The 22,613-nt window shown below is 46.1% G+C and overlaps 1 protein-coding gene across 5 annotated transcripts in view; it reads right to left on the reverse strand.

Moving 5' to 3' along the window:
* The window catches only part of SNAP91 (synaptosome associated protein 91), a 667,800-nt gene that overhangs the window by 127,269 nt on the left and 517,918 nt on the right, over nt 1-22,613 (reverse strand). For all 5 annotated transcript variants that reach the window (XM_085611031.1, XM_085611030.1, XM_085611029.1 and 2 more), the window contains one exon: nt 7,574-7,705. In XM_085611031.1, the coding sequence (XP_085467157.1) occupies nt 7,574-7,705 (132 nt within the window). The remainder of the gene's footprint in view (nt 1-7,573; nt 7,706-22,613) is intronic.

Consider the following 22,613-nt stretch of genomic DNA (forward strand, 5'->3'; position numbering starts at 1 on the left):
CAGTGGAGAAGTGTGGCTCAATGATTAGAGCGGCAGACCCTGATGCAGAGGTCTAGCCCGGGACCAGGGTTCAATTCCCCGCCTCGGCGGGTCTTGGGCACAAAAATTCCACGGACCTGATAATTCTCGCCTCGGTGCCTATTCTAATCATGGAGTCCCACTCTGCAACTCTGGCCAATAGCTTGCTTAATCTCCACAACGGCCCCCACAACGCTAAGGATGCCTGACCTCCACCTTGGGGGTGCCCAGGAGTGGACGCCTCACAGGGAAAGCCAGGATGGGTTCCACAGCGGTATTCGTACAAGCGCCTTTGAGACCCTTGCGGGTGAGTAGTGCGCTATACAAGTATCAACAAAAAAAAAAGTCTGTCAATAAGCAGAGCCCCTACTTGACAATCTCCCCACCGGAAGCTTTAATTCTCTGCTTAAATACTACAGTTGTTGCTTTCTGTCCATTGCATTCACCTCAGCAGTACAGCACAATAGCAGCTGATGGCAGCATGCAAAATGGGCTACTTCGCATCACAGAGACACTTTATGGCACTAACAGAGATGTCAGTATTTGCACGGACTAGCAGGGTGATCATTTTGATGGCATTTTTTAACACTACTGAAATTTTTCTAACAACTCAAGTTTCGATCTAGTATGAAGCCAATTAGGTTTCGTTACCGCATTTCTGATGTCTGTAAGGGTAGTTTCTGGAGGTGTTACTACCATTGTAATCCTCTAATTTTCTCCAAGTTGATAGCATCTTGATCACAAGATTTTACCGAGTGTGGTAAGGGAATGAGAGGTTAAGACGCATTCGTTGTTGGGACTGGGTTGTAGAGGCACCCGTGGTTCAGCCATGCCCGCTACTGTCATACAACTGTTTCGCACTGCTTCTGTTTTTTCCTCAATTGCCGCTCTTGTCCATTTTTCCTTCTGCCTAGCTCCACCCACTGCCACCCAGAGCCCCCGTCTCCTCCCAGGACCTACTTCATGGAGACCACAGTGTGACCCCTTTTCTCAAGGAGGTTAAGAATTAAATAACTGGGGCTTAAGTGGTGGGTTGTGGTTGTGCTTATGCAGATATTTCCCCTGCTGTTGAGTCAAAAATGCACAAGTCAAAGAAGAAATCTTGCTCCTCACAGATGAAATTGGCAGGCCCTCCACTTTATCATACAATGCAATAAACTATATATATGGGTGGCTATAGAGTTCAAAGAGAAATGTTACTACCTTGTAATGTTATTCCACTTGAGTCGATCTGCAGAGTTGGCTTCTTTAAGGCCTGTGTGCTGATGCCATACAGGAGGTAGAAATGAGGATTTAATTATCCAAATCCTCATGTACAATATTCACCTCCACAGTTGAGGGTGCTTGCACCAATATGTACAAGTAAAACATGAATGTAGTATTATTTTACAGATCAATATTCTATTCCCCAAATATCAGGGCTAAGAAAATCTTCTTAGCTAGGAAGCTTATCTTAATTCCAGAAAGGTGGTTTGAAGAATATGCCCTCTGCAGATAACAAGTGTGAAGTCCAAAGTGTCTCTCGGACCAATTTCAGAAAACAATATAATTGTTCCATTATCTACCCAGAACTGTAGGTACCAACTTCCAGAAGATTTTCTACTGATGGCCTCCAGTCCACATGAACTTGCTGAAGTTTGGGTGTCATTTCCTGGTCCCAACAGAGCTCTCATTTAAGTTGAGCCAGTTAGATGATGGGGAGAGCTCCAAGAACCATTACAAAAAAGGAAGTCCAGAGCAGTCTGCAGCAATCAAGATGTATTATGGATTAATAGTCCTTCTTCTATCCACCAAAACACAAGTAGCCAGTACCTTTGGTGTGCCTCCCAGATTCAGAATGTAAGTGTGTATGCTTTAAGTGTAGGATGCAGAATCAAACCAAACGGTGGCAGGATTTGCACTTACATCATCACTTTGAACCCTTCCTTTGGGTGATGAAGACACTTTGTGCCTGATTTTGAGTTTGGCAGGCGTCGCCTAATTACATTTGTATTAAATCCTATGGCACTTGTAATAAAGCGGATGTGATATTCGTCACATTGTGACAAAGTGATCCATCAACCAAACTCTAAATCAGTCACCTTTTCTCTATTTTGTGTTATCAAATTGTTATAATATATGAATGTTATGACAAAGATCAGAGGAGAATGATATACATTCAGAGAAGAAAAGGGTAGATGGAAGAGGCAATTCCAGACCCCAGACAGAATGTAAATGTGCTGTGCTATCAGCCTCCAAGCATACAGGAAAAAAGATGGTCTCCCTCCCAACCAATGCCGAGGTTGGCAGTTTTTTCAGTTTTCTAACTTACTCGAGGCCTAGACCAAAATGACCACGAAAACAGCTTAGAAGCATTGGGAAGAATTTAAGAGGAGCTGATCCGGTCTTAGACTGTGCTAGAATCTCATTGGAGGCAGAGAAAAACAAGATAATCAACCGGAAATCCTTTACTCATTCCTGTGCTCCTGGGGTTAACAGAGATGACGCCTGCCCTGCAAGCCTGCAGACGTAAACATCATCGCTCAGGGGGTGACAGATTTGGCCGCAGTCAAAAGTTAGCATTCGAATGCTCTTTCTCTCTTACCTCTGAAAACAAACACTGCTATCTAATCTACATTTGCCGGTTGCTTTTGTCTGAATGACAAAACATTTACTTGCTTCAGGGACAGAACTGAAATTTGGGAAAACGTTTTTTCCATCAAATTATTGTCATCGCTTTTACCACTGTTACACAGGTTTATTGAAGAACGTGATGGCGCGTAACTGACCTAGAGGAAGGCCTTTGTTGTCAGCTTCCCTCTTTCCATTTCAATGTCTTTAGAGAGACATCCCGAGCGTTACAGTTTACATTTCCATCAGTTGACATGCGGAAGAGCAGACTGGCCAGATCTCCATATTGAAAGCAGTTGCTGTAGCAGTAAACAGAAGCATTAAACCGAAAGCATGAGAGCATACACATAGCACTGCGTGAACAATGGGCCTGGAGACGCAGGCTCAGTTGGTGGGTGATTTTTGAACGAAAGCCATCTGGGCACTCATAAAACTCTTATAACCTGCACTCCGCGTGTTCCATTCAATTGGCTTTGGCGATCTCAAACTGAATGAAAACCGTAGGTTGGATTATGCCACAGACATTAAATACCCATTCCATATGAGGGTACATGCCATATAAGTGATTTAATGGAGAACATATTCGTTTTATTTTCGGGGGGTGGGGGGGGGGGGGGGGCTTGTTTTTATATATATGCGAACTTGACCCGAAGGTATCAGAGCGCTTGTTCTGTGAGGATGTTCTGGGGTATATGGCTGACACACTCATGAAGTTCCCAAGGAAGTGCATGGAAAAGCCAATAACCTAAGTCTTGTGACCACGCCAATTCTCTTAACTTGAGACAAGTTAACAGGTAGCATGATGACACATATTACCAGGACATCCTTCCAAGGCACGAGATATGGATGGGTGGCTGCAGGGTGCTTACTGCTATGCCCTATATGAGTGTAATGATCAATAAGAGGCACACGGTGTACGGCTAGAGAGGATTTGGGTACGGAATGAAGACACCCTGACGAGGTCAGAGTTTTACATGCCATATTCTGCTGTATACAATCTTTGATTCCATCAGTATAGAGGAAGGAGGACTGTAAAGAAGAAGTAAAACTAAATACCAAAGTTTCCACATCTTGAGTCTGCACACAGACGTAATAGCTAGGAAAGTTCTCATATGAGCACGGTTATCAGAAGACTTCTGATGAAATGCTGTGCAGCTCTTGTCATTGGAATATTAATGACAAAATTGTGTCATGCTCAAGTGTGCTGGGAGTATAATTAAATGCCATTACAACCCTTGTGAAGAAGAAACCTTTCCCAGAGCAAATCGTACCTTAAATCATTGGAGTGATTAAGCGGGAAAGATTACCATGCAAGTACTTAGCTTTAGTGCATTTGCAATGCTGTTGCAAATACAAAGGTGAGCTTATTCAAAAGCAGAAATTAGAAATCTTAGAGCAACTTCATAAGATAATCCAGGATTCAATGGTCAATGATACAAAAAAACTCAAATTGCCAATGTGAGCTGAACATCCTAGCTCAAAGCTCTGGGGAGGGGGGGAGGGGTGGGTGGGAAGAAGTGGGGAGCAGCTCCGGTCAGTCGAAGAGCCAGGTCTTGAGGGTCTTACTGAAGATGTGCAGAGTGGGGGCACGTTTGATTTCGATCAGGAGCTCGTTCCAGGTCTTAGCTGCTATGTAGGAGAAGGCTCTTCCACCCGTTCTTGCTCTGCGGATGCGCGGGGCCTCGGCAATGTCGGGGATCAGAGGTTTCTCTTGGGCACGTGGAAGGATATTCTTTCATTAAGATATTGGGGTCCAGGGTTGTGGAGGCATTTATAGGCGTGGGTGAGTATCTTGAAAGTCACTCTCTTCTCTACAGGGAGCCAGTGGAGGTCTTGCAGGTGTTGGGTGATGTGTTTGTGTCTAGGGATGCCGAGGACGAGTCTGGCTACGGTGTTCTGTACGGTCTGGAATTTGTGGAGCAGAGATTTGTTGATACCGGCATAGAGGGAGTTTCTGTAGTCCAGTCAGATGGTTATAAGTGCGTGGGTGACGTCTTTCTTGATTCGAGGGGGATCCATTTGAAGGTCTTGTGAAGGATGCGAAGGGTGTTGAAGCAGGTGGAGGCAACAGCATTGATCTGTCAGGTCATGGAGAGGGAGGAGTCGAGTATGATGCTGAGGTTCCAGGCGTGGTCCGTGGGGGTGGGGGGCTGCAGTGGGCCACCAGTTCTTGTCCCATGAAGAGGGGTAGGGTCCGACGACAAGGACTTCTAGCTTCTCCAAGTTGAGCTTCAGGCAGATGTTGCTCATCCAGGATCCCTGGAAGCCAAGTCTGGTGGTGGTGGTGGTGGGGTCCTTGGTGAGGGAGAGGATGAGCTGGGTGTCATCAGCGTAGGATACTATGCTAAGTCGGTGCTGTCTGACGATGGTGGCTAGGGGGGCCATGTAGATTTTGAAGAGCGTAGGACTGAGTGATGATCCTTGGGGTACTCCGCAGTTGATCGCTGTGGGTTCGGAGAGGAAGGGTGGAAGTCTGATTCTTTGAGTTCTGCTGCTGAGGAAGGAGCAGAGCCAGTCGAAGGCAGTTTCCTGTATGCAGGCGTTGTGGAGTCTGGCGGTGAGTGTGCAGTGGGAGACTGTGTCGAAGGCTGCAGAGAGGTCGAGTAGGATCAGGGCCTGCAGTGTGGCCTTGGTCGAGGAGAGTGCAGATGTCGTCTGTAGCGGCGAGAAGAGCGGTCTCGTGCTGTGGTTGCTGTGGGAGGGGTTGAGGATGGAGTGCTCTTCGATGAATTTCATTAGTTGGACGTTTTACGGTCTTCTCAGTGACTTTGGCCGCGAAAAGGAGAATAGAGATGGATCAGTAGTTTTTTAGGTCCGTTGGATCTGCTGAGGGCTTCTTGAGTAGAGGCTTGACTTCTGCGCATTTCCAGTCGACGGGAAAAGTGACGGTTTCGAAGGTGGTGTTGATGGTGCGTCGTAGCTCTGTTGCAATGGCGGCGGCTCTGTGGAAGATGTGCGGAGGGCAGAGGTCCGTGGGGGCTCCTGAGTGAATGCCTTTCATGGTCGATACAGTGTCTTTGGTGGTGACTGGGGTCCAGGAGGAGATGGTGGGCTGGCTGGTGTTGCTGGAGGGAGTGGTTTCAGAGTCAGGTGTCTGTTCATTGAAGTTGTCATAGAGGTACTGGATTTTCAGATGGAAGTAGGAGCAGAGTTTGTTGAAGAGATCCTCGGAGGGAGTGATGTCCGAGGTTTCGCTGGGGGTTTGGTGAATTCCTGAATGATGCTGAAGAGTTCCTTCGAGTTGGCAAGGATCTTGTTCTGGATGAACGTCCTTTTTGGTGGATCTGATGAGTTGGTGGTATTCTGTCATGGCGTTCTTGTATGTGGTGCAGTCTTCCGAAGTTTTGGTGTTTCTCCAATTCTTCTCGAGACGTCTGCAGGTGCTTTTGGATTCTTGGAGGTTGGTGGTGTACCAGGTGGCTTTCCTGGGGCGCTGTCTGCCAGAGTTGCGGAGGAGGGTGAGCTCGTCTGCGCAGTTGGTGATCCATCTGTGAAGATCTTTGGCTGTGAGGGTGGCGTCAGACGAGGTGGAGGGGCATCACGTTTGAGGGTGGAGTTGAGCTGCTCCTCAGTGACCTTGCTCTAGTTTCTTCATTGCGGGCGGGGTGCAGGTTTGGGGGCGGAGGGTTTGTTGACGTGGAAGTGTACGCAGTGGTGGTCTGTCCAGGGGGGGTGTGTGGTGTGGCTAAAGTGCATGTTGTTACCTCCTGCGAGCATGGGGTCGAGGGTGTATCCTGTCTTGTGGGTGGGGGTGGTGACGAGTTGTTTCAGTCCGAGGTTGGCGAGGTTGTCAAGGAGGGTGGTGAAGTTGGGGTCGCTGAGGCTGTCGAGGTGGAAGTTGAGGTCTCCGATGAGTATGTAGTCCAAGGAGGCAATGGCGTTGGGCGCAATGAGGTCGGCGATGGCAGTGGTGAATGAGGTTTGGGAGGTCTGTAGGAGAGGGTGACTCGCAAGGTCGTTCTGGGGCTGTTCTGGATCTGGAAATGGAGGTGTTCGGTGGTGGACGGGGTGCTGCTCGAGCTGGAGGTGGTGAGTCGGAGGGAGCTCTTGTGTGCCATGGCCAGTCCTCTTGGACGGTTGGGCGGTCCTTCCTCTGGATCTTGCATCCGTCTGGGATGGCTGTGGTGATGTCAGGGGCAGAGATGGAGTTGGTCCAAATTTCTGTGAAGAAGGCGATGTCTGGCGAGAGGGTGTCGAGAAGGTTCCAGATCTCTACAGCGTGTCTATGCAGGGAGAGCACATTGAGGAGGATGCCCCTTAGGGCTTTGGGGGTGCTGGTGTCTGGCATGGGGGCGACGGCCGTGGGGGTGCAGAGGGGGGTGAAGGTTTGACAGCAGTGTCAGCAGGAGAACTGGCTGTAAGTGGTGTTTGGTGTAGACAGCTGGCAGATGTTGTTCCTTCTGGGGTGGAGTGTGAGGAGGGCAGCTGAGTCGCAGCGGTGGATGGCTGGAGAACCAGGGACCCTGTCGCTGGTTGCGGTCAGGTCGCGTTGTAAATGTGTAGAAAATGAAGTGAAAATATCTTGGAGCCATCCATTATAATCATGAAGTGCAAAACTTGAAAAGACGTTGCATATAAAGAATGGATCAGTAGAGCGTGCTCAAAGCGTACAGTGGCAGGAGACTGTTCGTAATAAAATAGAGGGTTCAGAATGGATGGGGGGGGGCCCGAAGAGGTTAAGAGATGACAGTTCTTGATGAGAAAGGAAAACATTTCAAATATCTAAATAAAGTAATGGGAAAGTAAGGTAAAAGTAATATACTTGAAACGAGAACTACAGAAGAAGAGTAAAACAAATGGTGTGGTTTGAGAGTCATGAAAACAAGTCAAATACTCTTGGATAGTGATGACAACAACTGCACTGAAAACACGTGTGGATCGTTTTTGGGTTGTAGCGGTCTAACGTCATTAAATATTTCTTTTTATGTCGACATTAATTCCTCACCTGAAGGATCAAATGAGCTCCCACCAGCTGCAGGGGTTGTTCCAAAAGCTGCATCAAAGTTAGTCTGCAATATGTTGTTCTGAGCTGGAGTTATTGGAGCTGCAGAGGGAGCCATGAACGAGCCTCCAAACCCTGTAAAAGAGAAAGTATGTTTAATTGTCACATTAGATAAAGTGATTGAACTACATTCACGTAAATTTTACTCTTATTCAGAAAATTATATAAATCGAGAATGTTAAGTCCAAGATTCTAACATGACTGAAGCGTGAATCAAAACAATTTTTTTTATTTTATTAATGAAACTTGCTCTTTGCACGGATACCAAATAATATGTTTAACAATTCAAGCAAAATTAGTTTGTTTCCCATTATGGAATCTAGGACCCTAAAGATTATTCTGTTTATGTGTGGTTATAAAATTCAATGGGTTTCAAAATGGTTGGCTTTCTGCCTGTACACAGCAGAGAGAAGAGCATTTAAGACCAGTAATATTTTCTTCTGTTTTTTCTCTTTAGTGCTCCCATTCACGATTACAAGTTTGGTGAGAGCATATTCTCATCGCTACATTTACCACCACTCTCCTTAATAACGCAGATTACTGATGCAGGTATGGAAAGTGCTATTGGAGAAGCAATGAAGGTGATTAATAAATTCAGGACTAATGCATCTGATTTTATGTACCCTCAAGAAGAATTTGTGAAAAGCGTAGATTTAGAAACAGATCAATAACAGACAGTGCTTGTATGCACAAGGTAAGCTGTGTGCCATAAGGAAGAGAGAAGTATTTTTGTGTATGAAGAAAATGAGTGGTAAGAGTACTCAGCAGTGAGCACGATTCTCAGTATAGCAAATTGGCAATATGAGCACAAGTATTGTATTTTGGGATTGTGTATTGATTTAAGTGCACCGTGAACACTAAGTGTATTTGCCCTAAGTGTGGACACAGGTACAGGGATATTTTGAATGTCTTTCTAAAGGAGATAAGACTAGGGGTAAGCTTTAAGTCAAGTCATTATTCTGTTACAGTATGCATAGTCATGTAGAGAAAAGATCACCTGGCCCGTCCACCTACCTAAATGTAGTGAAAGGTGACTGATCAGAGAGGCATATTACCCTAAAGGTGGTTAAAGAGGGAGCATATTGTATTTTTTTTATTGATTAGGGCTCCTAAAGGAAGGCAAACATTACTTGCCTCGGGAAAGAGAAAACAACATCTCCTTTCCTTTTTTAGGTCTTGCCTACGCAGTGCGCATGCGCTGCATAGGAAAAAGACCTTTAGAAATCGATTCAGTTTTGCAGTCAAAAACGTGCACGCATTGCACTGCTTTGAATTGCAACGGGTGCACGTTTGGCGATTCCCTTGCGGGAGCGAGCTTTCAAACCATCTGTTTGTAATTAACAGATGGTTCCTGCTCGCTCCCGCAAGGGAGACAGGCGCAGGCCCCCTTCTCTCTCCCCTCCCCCTGCTGCCTCTCGTCAAACTTATTTTTTTAGTTTGAGCGCGAGGTGCGCGCGCTTGTTTTCTTTCTCCCCACTTCTCTTTCCTCGTTCTGTTCCTATTCCCCATTTATCTCTCTCTACTTCCCTGGCTGTCTTTCAGTCTCGTTCTGTCTTCTCTTTAATCTCTCTATTGTTTTTTTTCTTTCTTCCCGCCATCTCGCTGTCGTCTCTTTTCTTTCCTTTCTCACACTGTGCCTCATATCTCCTCTCATTTCCTCTCTCTGTCTCGTTTTCTGCCTCACCCTCCCTTTCTTTTTTCTGTCATTTCTTTCCTCTCTTCTTCCCCTCTCTCTCCCCTCCTCCTTTTTCTAACACTTTACCTCCTTCGGTCTATGTCCACCCTTTCTCCCTCTGTTCTAGGACTCGGTCACAAAGGCACTAACAGTAACAAGTGTAGGGGCAGATATTAGACACCAGAAGCCCAACAGGAGGCGGAGGCTTTTTAAACCGCTCCTGAGAGGTCAGTAAGTTCAGCGCTTGCTTTTGCAATTTTTAGCCTGCAGGTCTCACTCAGACTGAAATACCAGATAAGAACGGCTCATTCTATAATTATTATGAGGTTGGTGAATTCAATCCTGTTCACCTGGGTTGCAAGAGCTCTTGCTGTTCACAGTGCTATGAAATAGCTAAATATGTCATCACTATTAACCATACCTGTTAAAGTCAAGGGCGTTGCCTCCTTACCTGGGAGATATTCAACTTTATGTATTCAAGTCTCTAGGAATTAGGACTGGGCGTTTGTGCTTCCCACTTACTCATGGGCCAGGATTTGCAAAGAAGTCACTTTTGTGATGCAGTACAAGTCTGACCTGTGCACGAGCACCTTTATAAAGTATGGCAGATTGCCGCGCTGCTTTGCAGCACATTATCACACGAGTGCCCATGCACCTTAGTAACCGTGGGTCTTAATTTTATGAACTGACACAAAGCCATACTACGACTAGCCTCAAGGGATTCATGTGAAGTTGAGACAGCATAATTTGCGCAGCAGGCTTTATATGCAGTAGGTAAGCTGTTCTTTGTTTATTGTGAATTTCCTTTCTGTTCTCTTTTTTTTCTGTGGAACTCCACATTTTTTAAAATGCGTTGAAGATACACAGCGCTGGTGTCTTCTGAGGATTAGAGAGTCACTACACTTGTGAGGAGACAAAGTGCCACCGTTAGTGTGTTCCTTCTTCTATGAAGCATTTTGGGGCATCTTTCACAAAGATGTCATGTATCTTTGTGGCAATGGGTTTGGGATAGCATGTCAGTGATTCAAGGTTTGGTGCTGCGCTTGGCTGCATTATCTAGTTGCTGGGCCATATGTGTCAATATAATGCTGTTCCAATTCCATTTGCACGTCTGATCTGTAGAAATATCTCTTTTCATAAACTAATAAACAGTTTATAAAATCCCTGTGGGTATAAACCTTTAATTTGAAGAGATTTATGACAATTTGGCTGATGTTCTAGTAGTATATGAACATTTTGTGCAACTTTTGGGGTTTGCACATGTACATTTCATAATTCTGGAAAATCCATGTGGTGTTTCACAAAAGCATTTTTTATATTTTCTTTCCCATGGAAAACATTTTACTTTGTGACATATTATGAAATGGGGTTTTTTATGACCTCTTCCCACACTTTCCATGCTTCCTACCCCTGTATCGTTTACTCTAGGCATATATTAGAAGTGTAGAAAATTGTGGGTAAAGTATTGCAAAGATTTGCGGTTACGCAAAGCGTAGGCTTCATGGGTGTTCATTCTATATGCATTGCACATATCTAGGACATTCGGGTGAGACCACCTACTTCTCCTCCCTAGGGTTTTGCTTTCAACTGCAGAAAATTCTCAGATCTCGCACATTGTCTGCACTTATAGCTGCACATGTGAGTACCCACAGATCCTTACTTATCAGCCATTCTGATTTTACTTGCACAAGTGCCACATTTCCCTCACATGAGTTTGTTATGTGCAGAAAAACATTCGTGGGGGGGCGTGGCCAGGCAAGATGGCCGATCGGACTTAATCCGTCTCGGCTCCCGGTCCGCGCACGCTATCAGTGCGGCACAGTGCGACCACAGGCACCCAGGGGAGCTAAATCCGACAGCCTCCAGTGTGGGGAAGTATGAGGCACCCGTGGAGATAATTTATCTGGCCGGATCGCCGGCAGGAGCTTTGCTTCCCGCCACCGCTACTACGGAGGACGACCGCGCTGCACGTAAAATGGTGGCACGGCATCCGTGATCGCCGGCATCTCCCCTGATCATGCAGCTATGAGTGGCGGGAGACGCCCCATGAAGACCGCTGCTCACCCCAGGTAATGCTTGCTTGTGGGGCATCTATGATGCGGGAGGCGCTTCTTCAGCAGCGGCAGAGAGCAGCGACCCCCTCCTTTGCCTGACCCTAACATGGCGGTTGTTTATCTTCAAATGGCGGCCCTCCGCGCTTCCCGCATCTAATGGTTACTGCAACTGGAGGTTTCACAGTCGGAGGGCAGATCTGAGCTTCTGTATACCGCACCTGGCCCCACATGCACTGTACCATTGCCGGGAGCTTTCTGGGGTCTTGTCTGCCTGAGTGCTTCCTCGCGCTGCAGCTGTGTGGAGACTGATGCTCGCTTCCTTTGGCAGGAAAGGGCCTTTTTAGCACGTGGCCTGAGGTTGCGAATGGGCTGCTTGTTGCACCTAATGGACCCTCCCGCGCCCACTACTGCTCCAGATGGACTGCCGGACTCTCTGGGCTCCCTATAGGCATCCGCCTATTTGAGCGCGCCTGGTTTTGTGACTCTTTTGACAAGCATCTCCCCTCTCTTGCCACTTGATGATTGGTAATCTCGCCTCAAGTGGAGTATCCGGTATTGGCTCTGAAATACATCTCTTCTCCAATGCTTAATCTACGGCTGCTGCCGTCACCTCATGGCGCTCCCTGGATGTCAAATCTCCCACGCTCTTTGAGCTGTCTGCGCGGCATTGTGGGGCCTAGCCTTCTGCCGCCAAAGAAATCAAAGGGCCACCCACCGAATAAACTCTCGAATTTCTTCGCTGTGGCAGAAAAACGTTCCACTCTTCGGGGCAAAGCAGGTGCTTCAGCAATGGCCCTTACAAAAACTGATCTCTTGGCCATGTTTAGAGACTTTAAAATCTGAATTGCGCAGTGACATCAGTCAGGATATCAAGGCTTCTATTGAGCAACTGCGCTCGGATCTGACGGATCGCCTGTCCTCCCTCCAGCAAGATGTTGACGCCGTGGGCTCCAGGATCCTGGACCTTGAAACGCAACACCAGGAACAACTCTCAACCGAGCTCCGGGAGGATGTTCGTACACTCCAGGAGCAACTACAACAGGCGCAACTCAGGGCTGAGGATCTTGAAAACAGGGCTCGGAGAGAGAATCTACGCATCAGAGACCTGGAGGAGGGCGCGGAGGGACCGGACATGGAGGCCTTCATGGTGGGTCTGTTCTCGGAGATCCTATCCCCCGCAGACTCTTAAAATAAAACTTGACAGAGTACATCGCATGTGAGCGCTGCAGCACGGCAAGAAGAAGCGGCCCCGCGACGTCATAGTAAAGTTCCATTCCTTCAAGGTCAAGGCAGCGGTTCTCCAGGCAGCTAGGACAAAAGACTGTCTCATTTCAGGGCCACTCTTGCGCCATCTTCCAAGATGTCTCACCATCTACACTTGACCGCGAGCAACTGCTCAGACCCGTCACCGCTAAACTGCGCGATGACAAAATCCAGTATCGATGAACCTACCCGTTTGGGCTCTCCTTTGACTACCAGAACAAACGACGTCATATTACCGACCTGCAGGAAGGTTTGTTGTTGTTGGGTCTCCCCACCGATGTGGACACTCCACTGCACGGTAAGAAGGGAGAATCCCCCCGAAGCTCTACAAAGGCTTCTGCCTGGACTGCTGGATCATATAAGGGCCGGCGCTAACCACTAAAACTCTGCACTCCGGATTGCGCTTTTTGACCATCCATGTATCGATCACGTTCTTCGGCGTCTCCGGTGGCACCTGGGGACACCCGTTGGACTCTGGCTATGACCTGAACTACCCCTCTAGCCTCACGCTCAGTACTCCTTCGCCTCCGCCTTGGTCTATGCTTGTAGCGGAGGGGGTCATGGACTTTGTGGCCTTTATGCAGTAAGGTCCCTGTCGCTGCCTTTTTTCTTACAGTCTGTCCTCACGGCCAAGACAGGTTAGCAATGTCTTAAGGCCTGTTATAGCTTTCACGGGGTTGTCTTTGATGTTTTTCATATCTTACAGCGCTTTCAATGCGGCGCGTACTGTGACACTGCCTTGCAATGAGGTACTCGCTTAGAACATTTCAGTTAATCGCAAAAATATGCTCTTGATACAGTTTTTTCGCACTGGGGCGGGCGTGGACGGGGTCCTCGGATCTGATGTTTCCCCCTGGGCCCTGCAGGGTCTCTCTGCCCTGGCGGAGAGATCACCAGTAATGTATGTATGGTTTATCCAGTTACTTTTGTTCTCTTGTTTAGGGTTTGGGGGGGGGGAGGGTGTGGGTGGGTAGTGGTGGCGGCTTTTTAACGCAGGGGTCTGTGCAGATGTAGGACTATTGGGTCGTTGCCAGTGGAGGCCACGGATGTTCATGGCTTCAAGGGGTAGGTCGGCGGATTGGGTTCCTAAGGGGCGGGAGGGCTTCTGGCTGAACGGTAGTGCTTACTTTCTGTCCTGATGCCGATTGTTATTGTTACTTGGAATGTTAAGGGGCTCAATTCCCCCCAAAAACGCCACAGGGTGTGGAAATATATTGAGGATCATCATCTTGATATTTTAGCACTACAGGAAACCCACCTTGCCAGAGCTGAGGATACACGCCTTAAACACAAACATTTTCCACTAATATACAAGTCCTCAGCCCATACGAAACAGAGGGGTGGCTATCCTATTTCGCTCCTCCACCCAATTTCAACTGCTGGGGGTCCAGAGGGACACGAATGGACGTTGGCTTATGGTTAAAGAGCACTTGCGAGGGAAAATCTGCACCTTGGCCGTGGTATACGCTCCCAATACGGGGCAGACGCCCTTTTTACATACATTTTTGGGGAAATTGACAGACTCTGCGGATGGGCCACTAATCCTCATGGGAGATTTTAATTTGATCTGCCGAAAAGATCTTGATGGCTCACACACACAGCGCTCGGGATTGGGCTCCTTTTTGCAAGCCACGCAACAACGCTTTCACGACTTAGGGCTTCTGGACACCTGGCGCACTCTATTTCCGCAGACGCGAGACTACACTTTTTATTCTCATGTTCACAACACTTACTCGCGCCTTGATTATATCTTTATTAGTCAATCTCTACAGGGAACTTTACAGGACGCCAAGATTTTCCCCCTGGTTGTGTCTGACCACAGTCTGCTGTCCCTTAGCTTCAGTTGGTATGGGAACTCCCCGAATCATTCCAGGTGGTACTTCCCCCCCCCCCCATCGCTAATTCGAGACAGGGTCTCTTGTACGAAATTACGGGAAACTATCACTCGTTTCTTTGAGACTAACCGTCCAGAAGATACTTCAGAGCTTACTACCTGGGATACTTTTAAAGCTGTCATGCGGGGAGGGGAATGTATTGCCCTTAATGCGGCATCGAATAGGCAAAGGGCTAAAGAGGGGGAACAATTGGAAAATGAGTTGATTGCTATTGAGCGTTCTCACAAACAATCCCACACGACAAACTCTACGTAACCTCACGGCACTTCGGGGCAAACTCAGGGCTATCTATAACAATAGGGCGGAATTTACACTACTCACGTTGCGGCATATGTGCTACTCCCAGGGTAATAAAGTTGGTAAACATCTTGCCAGACTACTGCGGGGTAAACGGGAGAGAGAATATATAGGTGGCATCAAGGGACCAACAGGGGACGTTACGTATAATGACGAGAGGAAAGCTGACCTCTTTTGGACTTTCTATAAAAATCTTTATACAGGGGATCCTTTAGATCCAGCTGCTCAACGAGACTATTTACGGACCCTACCCATACCCCAGGTATCGGACCTAGAACATCAGACCCGAGCTGACAAAATGATTATGTGGCTCTGTATTGGAGCATCTAAGATTACCTTGGCGGCCGCATGGAAGAGAAAGGAGACACCAGCTGTTTCCCTCTGGCACTCCCGCCTTTGGAAACTGCTTAGCTTGGAGCGTATGTCTGATATCTTTAGGGATAACTACAGGAACTTTGAGTTTCAATGGGGTCCCTTGGTCGCCTTCCTTTCCCGATGTCTTCCTCTGCTGTCTGTTCCGCCTCCATAAGAGCGCTTCACCTCTTTCAATTTTGATCGCGATTACAATATCATATGACCAATGCATTGTATGATTGTTGCCGCCACCACGGGGAGAGTGGGGGGTAGGTTTAAGGGAGGGATGTTTTGATTCTTTTTTCCTTGTGGTTTCCTAGTTGTTTTTCTTTTGTTGTTCATCTGAGGTACCATGGTAAAGGCCTCCTGCTTATTCGGTGTCCTGTCGGCCATGTTATAGATAAGATGTGCTGTTGTAAAGAGTACGGGACAATCTCGGGCGAACGCTGCCTCACGATTTGACTCAGAGAAGCCTCCTCTCCAGCTCCACAGTGTTTTGACAGTGTACCCTTGATCTAGACCACTTCCTTGGGATGGAGCTGGATTTCTACTGGTCATGGCACTTTTTGCGGTCTTTAGTCTATTACTGCATTTTTTGGCTCCCCTGCGTGGAATGCGACACTGCTATTATCTCAGATGTATGTTGTAAAACCTTAATAAAAACAGTTTGAAAAAAATAAAAAATAAAAATTCGTGAATTAAGTCATCTGTTTCCCAGGCATTCTATGTCCCCATGTGTGTACTGCTGCAAAGCCCTTAGTGTCCCAGTCAGGTCTCGATGGCTCAGTGGACTAACGCATCCACTGCAGGGATCTGCGTTTGATGTCATGATCACTGACTGGTACAAGTCTGCAGGACCATTCAGTTCCATTGAGTTGGTAAACCATAAACATGTTTTATCTCTCAGGAGTACTAGGATATGCCTCTTTGTGAACATGTCTACAAGTAAACTGGTTATATTACTTTATCAAGCAGAAGACTCAACTTTTTAGTTCTGCACACTGTCACACAGCGTATCATTGGCCAAAAAGTCTCAACACAGCAGTGCTGGCACTTACAAGCATTGGCATAGCCAATAGGACTCGCCTTTGGGACTAAGAGTTTAGTTATCCAGCACAATATCCTTGGTGCAACAACATCAACTGTTGCATGGCTAAACACTTATAGGGTCCCAAAGGCGAGACCTATTGGCTATGCCAATGCTTGTTCCTTTTCGCTAAGGAACAGTACATTTAAGAAGCAGAAGGCAGAGTAACAAATTAAAAAGAAAACTGGAGCCATAAAGCAGTTTTAAAGGCAACAGTGACAGGGTTATCAATTTAATTTCCATAGCAGAACTCACCAACTAATTCAATGCAAACTATTAATGGTAGAGATGTCAGTGGATGTGTGCTTCAAAAAAGACATTAAATAGACAACTGTAATCAATGAATAAAGAAAAAACAAATGCTAATTAGTGAATATAATTAACTAGTACAGAGTTCTGCTACTTAGCTGTATAATTACCAGCGGCATCTACAACGTTCCCTAAAAGTGACATAAGTGCGGAATCAAACAAGCTCGGGGTTGGCGGTCTCTCCTCATTGCTCCGCGCAGCTGTTCCGCACAGCTGCTCAATCTGTCTGCTCTTCCAGGTCCTTTACAGTGGTTGTTTATTTAATTTTGTAGACCGTGAAAGTACCAAAAGGAGTCCTGGCGGTTAACACAAAGCAGCAATCTGGCAGAGCAAAACTACAATCGAAGAGCTGTGTTTTGAAAGTTTTGCAAAACGCATGTGGTTAGGTTCTGCACAAATTACAAATGGCAAATTGTGCCAGCTCCAGGCAGTGATGACTGTAAAAGCTCAGCCACATGTACGCCTTCTGCAAAAACTCTGCTCAGTGAACAAAAAAGCCGCTGAAAATGGTTAGACAGTATTTGGCGAAAAAGCCTGTGATAGTGCGGAGATCCTATGGGTTAGCCAGGCTGCAACATAGAGGTCACAGATCCTTTTGCGAGTAATTTAAGGACATATGAAGCCAAATTGAGCAGTCACAGGAGTGGGCAGAGCAGACTCCTGGATCAGAAGGGAAGAGGTGCCTCATGGCAGACAGTACCATTCTACTTGGTACTCCAATGGGTTGAGCAGGGGATGCTATAATGGTGCATCTATACCCTGATTCACTGCACCTCTCAGCCCAAGAGAACCAAGACAATAATTGCAGTAAGCATGTGCTCCTTCCAGGAATTGCTAACCTTATTTGAGCCATCACATACGTGGCAACAGGGAAAAGAGAAATGATGGTCGCTCCCAGTAGAAGGAAACTTTGCCAGCTCTTACTTAATTCAGTGGGCGACTATAAGACATTGGGTTTTTAGTTATGAAGGATGAGAGTCCTTCACAATTAATAAGTCTGCCATTGTCTTCTTACTGGGAACCTAATACTCTATTGTAGCACTTCACTCTCTCAGGGTAGAGAAGCAGGGCAGTCTGAGGTCTACTCAGGGGAGGTGGTGTGGGCTAGTAACCCCAGCTTACTAGTACACAACATCAACAATCAAATTATTGTCCTGACAGTACTTTTACTTTTAAAAAGGAAAATTACTTTATCAACGTTGTAAATAAAGCATTAAAATGAAAAACGTGTCACGCAGGCTTTCTTTTGCTTTAACTAGGCTGCAACTGCAGTTTTGGGTATGATCAGCAAGTTCCCTGCATTCCAGAGTCCAAGAGCAAACATTACAAGTGCAAGAAAGCTCAGGAGACGCACAGCGCCGCAGCAGTCCCGAATCAGCAGTGAGATGCACTGCACTGCATCTGTTCTGCTCACAGGACCAAAGTTGGGCTGGCAGAGCACTTCCAAGGGTCTAGGACTGGGGGACACCACTTGGAGGGCAAGACTCACAACAAGTAGAGTCCAGGTGGTGGGTTCCAGATAGGTGGAGCCTTTTCTGTTCATGAAGCTCTGATCAGGAGGCCAGCCATTTAGCCCTTGGGGTTACTATGGTGGTCCACTTGTTTCACTCAGGCAGCAGGGCAACAGGGTACAGAGCAGTGCAGCATTCCCTCAGTCTTCCACAGGTCTAGAGGTGTGCTGAAGAGTTGGGTCTGAGGATCCAATATGTATGCCTGGTGCCCACGTTGAAGTAAGGGAAGGTTCTGGAGGTTTCTACCCCTAGAGATATTTGAAATTTCCTGCCCTTCCTATCCTGGCCCCAGCTTGTATGGGGTCACAACAAATTAGTGTCAAACCCTGTGTGATTGTGCCCAGGCAGAGTGTTTCACTTGATGAGGCTGAGCTGTCACCTACCACACTTGCATATCACAGAGATGGACCGTTCTGCCAACACCTATTGGTCCCCTGTCTGGGAGCATTACACAAAGATCAATTGCCAGAAACACCTAGTCATGTGACCCAGGAGGCAGGCAGCAAATGGTAGCATTCTAAAAGTGGCATTTTTAGAATTGTGACTTAAATTCTGACCTTTACCATTAAAGAGGGTTTTACATTACAATTCATTCACCACTAATCTCAACATTCCTAACTGCTCCCAATTGAAAGTTATCATTTACTAAATAAAATAGGGCAACCCAATGTTATCCTATGGGAGAGGTAGGCCTTGCAGTAGTTAGTCAAAACCAAATTTAAGAGTGTTTCACTCCCAGAGCATATAAAAGTTAAAAGTAAAAGTCCAACTTTTTAAATACACTGCACCCTGCCCTATGGGCTGGTTCGGGCCTACCTTAGGGGTAACATTTGTATTAAAAAGGAAGGTTTATGTCTGGCAAAAGGTTTATTTTGGCAGGTTGAAATGGCACTTTAAAGCTGCACACACAGACTGCAGTGGTAGGCCTGAGACAGGTTTAAAGGGCTACTTAAGTGGATGGCACCATCGGTGCCAAAGGCACACTAATAGCATTTAATTTACAGGCCCTGTGTACATGTAGTACCCCTTTACTAGGGACTTACAAGTAAATTAAATGTGGCAATTTGGTGTAAGCCAATGTTGCCATGTTTCAAGGAGCGTTACAACAAATAAATGATGGACGGAATGCAGACATTCTCCCCCAGTCAAGAGATCTGGGTTAAATCCATTGTTCTTTTGCCCACTACGCCACCCCAGTTCAGACATGGCCATATGCAAATCAGTCTTGACCCTGTGCCTCATGGGAACAGTCCAGCCCAAACTGCCAAGCCATGTCTTCCCTGGACCGGAATCAAGCATCCTAGGACCGGTTTCTGGCTATCAGCCGTCAACAGCCAGGATAGCTTGACTCCAGTGGCGTAGTGAGCACGGGACCCACGTCTGGGCATACCCATCCCACTTAGGGCGAAAAGCGTTACAACAAACAAATGATGGACGGAATGCTGACAATGCAGGCATTCTCCCCCAGTCAAGAGATCTGGGTTAAATCCATCGTTCTTTTGCCCACTACGCCACCCCAGTTCAGACATGGCCATATGCAAATCAGTCTTGACCCTGTGCCTCATGGGAACAGTCCAGCCCGAACTGCCAAGCCATGTCTTCCCTGGACCGGAATCAAGCATCCTAGGACCGGTTTCTGGCTATCAGCCGTCATCAGCCAGGATAGCTTGACTCCAGTGGCGTAGTGGGCACAGGGTCAGACTGATTTGCATATGGCCATGTCTGAACTGGGGTGGCAGAGTGGGTTAAAGAACGGTGATGGATTAAACCCAGATCTGTTGACTGGGGGTGAGTGCTTGCAATGTTCAACACTCCGTCCATCATTTCCTTTGGTTTTTGCTTTGTTCGCCATAAGTTGGCAGGGTATGCTCAGACGTGAGTCCCTTGCTCACTTTGCCACTGGATTCAAGCAAGCCTGGCTGAAGACGGCTGAAATGCCAGAAACCGATCCTAGGAAGCTTGTTTTCGGTCCAGGGAAGACATGGCTTGGCAGTTCGGGCTGGACTGTTCCCATGAGGCACAGGGTCAGACTGATTTGCATATGGCCATGTCTGAACTGGGGTGGCAGAGTGGGCTAAAGAACGGTGATGGATTAAACCCAGATCTGTTGACTGGGGGTGAGTGCTTGCAATGTTCAACACTCCGTCCATCATTTCCTTTGGTTTTTGCTTTGTTCGCCATAAGTTGGCAGGGTATGCTCAGACGTGAGTCCCTTGCTCACTTTGCCACTGGATTCAAGCAAGCCTGGCTGAAGACGGATGAAATGCCAGAAACCGGTCCTAGGAAGCTTGTTTTCGGTCCAGGGAAGACATGGCTTGGCAGTTCGGGCTGGACTGTTACCATGAGGCACAGGGTCAGACTGATTTGCATATGGCCACGTCTGAACTGGGGTGGCAGAGTGGGCTAAAGAACGGTGATGGATTAAACCCAGATCTGTTGACTGGGGGTGAGTGCTTGCAATGTTCAACACTCCGTCCATCATTTCCTTTGGTTTTTGCTATGTTTCAAGGAGTGCGCACACGTACTTTAACACTGTTTAGCGTGGTTACGTGCATGGAGTCCTAAGGCCAGCAAAAACAAGATTATCAAAAACAGAGGAGAAAGGCAAAAAAATGGAAAGACCATCCTAAGGCTGACAAGTCTAACAACCAAGAACCTAAAAAGCACCACTAGTAACTAAAACAGAAGTGGGCCTCAATGATTTGGAAAACAACCTCCGATTGCGAGTAGGCTTGTAAAACTTAAAGAGTTTAGATAGGTATCTCAGAGCTTGAGACCAATAAACTATGCAGCTGACAGGGGATGCATAACATATTGATAGTTATCTTTTGTTTTAAAGACAGCCAAAGTAAAACAATGTCTGGAGTCAAGTGTTCTGACTTTTTAAATACTATGCAATATCAAACTACAGTTCAGAGAGCGCTACACATAGCCTATCCAATCTGTTCGCATAGAGCTGTGATTGAAACTATTTTGGAAAGTTCAAGTACTGCAGTCCAGTATGGGAACTATTGTATAGCTCACCAACACTTTGAAAATATGTTCTTACATCAGACTAAGGTTCAGTAAATCCTTGTCGATATTTAGTAGTAGAGTGATGGCACCCATTGACTTGATCCTCTTCACCCGAGTTCAAGCATCCCATTAGCCTTTAAAGCAATAATTCTAGCACATGTATATCTCGGACTGTTCAGTTGCTATTTATGCTGCTTATGCAAAAAACATGCAATTGTAATTTATGTTCACTTCATGGCACATTGTGAATTTGTCCCTCTATTGAGTGTTATCACCATGATTTCTTTTGTAATGTAAGCAGAGAGCGGATTTCATTTGTCTTTACATGTTAATATTTTACAGGAAAGATTGTATGTTCAACTTATTTTGAACTGCTTGCCAATAATCCATGTCATTAAAGATCATGGTAAATACATAATTCATAACCATCCCAGAAAAATTAATTGATTTAATTGATTTACCTTTGAAAACGTTTCTCTGCAGAATAGATTTATTTCTATTTGTTGAGAAACTACCTAATGGTACAGCAAACTACAACTCCCAGGAGGCTAGGGCACGTGAAGGGACAAATATGAGCTGTCCTAATAAACCAAATGAAAACTGCAGTTGAAAGAGAATGGTTGTACCAGTGAGAAAGACCAATAGTTGAAATGTGTTTGGGATTTAATCTTTTTTGTGACATCAACCTAATAATACATTAATAATTATTTTGGCAAACTTACTGAGTGCAGAGAACTTTTGTCCCAACACTAGATAACAACTACGAAATATCACAAATATAAATATATATCGTTTACACTGCTCCCACAGTCCATTAGTGCGGCACCTCGTGTGGCGGGCACAGAAAAGCCAGTAACAATATCGACAAGATAATGCGTTCCTGCATTGCAGAACACCAAAACACCAGCCTGTATGAGTGTTGCAGGTGATTTGTTTTGCTGCAGTCAAGATACCCAACGTGTTTCTGGGCACACTTCTCCTTGGTCATGGGACAGAAAGTTTGCATAGCAGCTTAACTTACAATTTACATAACAGTGCATTCGAATAACATTAAGAAAAGACTACATTGTAGGTATTACAAGGGAAATAACTTGGGTGCTATTTCAGAGTGATTACTCGTTATACACTGGCTCATGAGCATATTTAAGTTCTCAAACAAACTACAGATACGATTAGTATGTCGAACAGCCAATATTATGTTAAAATAAACAAAATAAAACACCTGCATAATGCATGCAACATTCTAACATGCTTAGTGCAACTACACTTTCTCATTAATTAACTTGCATGCATGCAGTTAAAAATGTATAGAGAAACTTGTTTAGACATTAGGTATGAGGCACCTTTAGCAAATTAAAGTGAAAACATATAGACAAATCGGATCACTCTTCTCCAACAAGGCAGTATATTGTGACAATTGGCCCCTAAAAAAATCAGGGCGACCTTATTGTAGTTGTGACAAGGGACTCATATGACACATTACTACAGTATGTAATCACAATAATGGTGCTTCATTCAAATCC

Source organism: Triturus cristatus, chromosome 6, assembly GCF_964204655.1.
Source record: "Triturus cristatus chromosome 6, aTriCri1.1, whole genome shotgun sequence".
Lineage (NCBI taxonomy): Eukaryota > Metazoa > Chordata > Amphibia > Caudata > Salamandridae > Triturus > Triturus cristatus.